Source organism: Oryzias melastigma, linkage group LG2 (assembly GCF_002922805.2).
Source record: "Oryzias melastigma strain HK-1 linkage group LG2, ASM292280v2, whole genome shotgun sequence".
NCBI classification, from domain to species: Eukaryota; Metazoa; Chordata; class Actinopteri; order Beloniformes; family Adrianichthyidae; genus Oryzias; species Oryzias melastigma.
In genome coordinates, this window is record NC_050513.1 from 14810039 (window position 1) to 14811709 (window position 1671).

Below are 1671 nucleotides of genomic sequence, written 5' to 3' on the forward strand. Positions count from 1 at the left end.
ATGGTAAAAAACAAGAAAACAACAACAGAAAATTCTTTATAAAAACATTACACCTCAATTATGTAGTTTGAAATGGAGTAGGAAAAATTTTAAAAAACTTTATCAATTGTACCCCCTAGCAATATATCTTAAATTTAATCTTCAATATAAACTATTTCAGAAACAGACATTAACTACCCTTATTTTTTTATATTTATAAATCAACACGGACAAAGATCTATACACGTCATTCATTATTTATTCTTTATTTTGTGTTAAAAATAAAGATATTTGAGAACATTGGAATGTTTTCTCAGCGATTTTCTTGTGAAAATCCTGATGCGGCCCGGCCTCAACTAGATTCTGTCTCCAGCGGCCCCCGGCTGATTTGAGCTTGAGACCCCTGCTGTAAAGGAACTTAACAAAAGTGGGGGCTTGTCCGGGATCATTTTAAGGGTCAGCTGTTAACTCTGGGTGATGCCTGAGCAGCATTTTCCTGACATCCCCTCCCCTCTTGAGCGCCAAACTTGTGAAGGGTTACACCATCTGAGTTCACACTTCACTAAAAATTGCCTCATTCTAAAGCAAGATCAATGAATGAGGTAAAAATTAGTGAAGAGGCTGAAAAAAAAAAACTTGCCAGTTCATTACAGAAGAGAAAACAGGAGCATGGACAGACAAGAGTGACAAGCTGCCATGTCTTTATACTAAAACTACATTCAAAATCTTCTGAAGATGAAAGAGTTCTGGACACTGAAGACTCACCTTGATGCAAAGCTATCAGGAGAAGGATGAAGCTCACTGCAGCTCTCATTTTGTAAACCTGGAACAAAACAGAATCCACTGATGAGATCATGAAATCATAAACAGATCTTAAAGGTTTGGTTGGAATCTGCAGAGCTTTACCTGTGATGTTCAGAACAGACTGACTTTCTGAGCCCAGTTTGAACTAAATATCTTCTGGTTTCAACAGACCGTCAAGACTCAAGACTTCCTCTCTGATTTCTGATTAGTCAACATAAACTGTAACCAAATGCCGTTTCTGGTTTTTTTTCCTGAAAAAGAGGAACTTTTTCCTGAAGTCTTGAGATTTTCTGACCCAACTGAGGTAATCTTTGAATATTCCAAGAGCAGAACCACTTTGAATTTATTTCCTGCCTTTCATGTTTCTGCTTTATTGTTTGCCCTCACTCACAGCCTCTTCCTCTAAGAAGTGGAATCATTAATGGTGTAACTTTACAACATTATAAAGGAAATGTCACACTTTAAGTCAAAGAAAATTGATAAAATTGATTAAAAACTGTAAGAAATCCTCATTTCTCACAGTGTTTTCCTCAAACCTGTTTTTATAAACCAACAAAAACAAAGAAAATTGAGTTAAAAAAGACAGAAAAGGTGAAGTCTAAGTTCTAACATGACCTTTCACCTCACCTAAACTACCAGTTAAGTCCGGTGAGGTTGCAACATAACAAAGTTTTGGCAGTGACTCAATGGAGGAATTTTCACACATTGCTGCAACACTTTCACATAAATGTGCACTTTGCTGAATTTCCACAGGACAGCAGCTCACACAGACCCTGATCATTGTTATCTCCAGCCTTTACAGAGGTTTAGAGCGACTAATGTGCAAATGTCTCTGCCATCTTTAAAAATTCAGTTCCTGATCGATGCGCCTTCACGATGAGGAGAGAA

General features: G+C 37.2%; 1 protein-coding gene across 1 annotated transcript in view; it reads right to left on the minus strand.

Moving 5' to 3' along the window:
* LOC112156840 (lymphocyte antigen 6D) overlaps window positions 1-982 on the minus strand; it is a 7406-nt gene extending 6424 nt beyond the window's left edge. Inside the window, exons 1-2 of the mRNA XM_024289232.2 lie at window positions 886-982; window positions 745-802 (exon numbers count right to left, since the gene is read on the minus strand). Coding sequence (XP_024145000.1) covers window positions 745-793 — 49 coding nt within the window. The 5' untranslated portion in view covers window positions 794-802; window positions 886-982. The remainder of the gene's footprint in view (window positions 1-744; window positions 803-885) is intronic.
* Between the last annotated feature and the right edge of the window lie 689 nt (window positions 983-1671).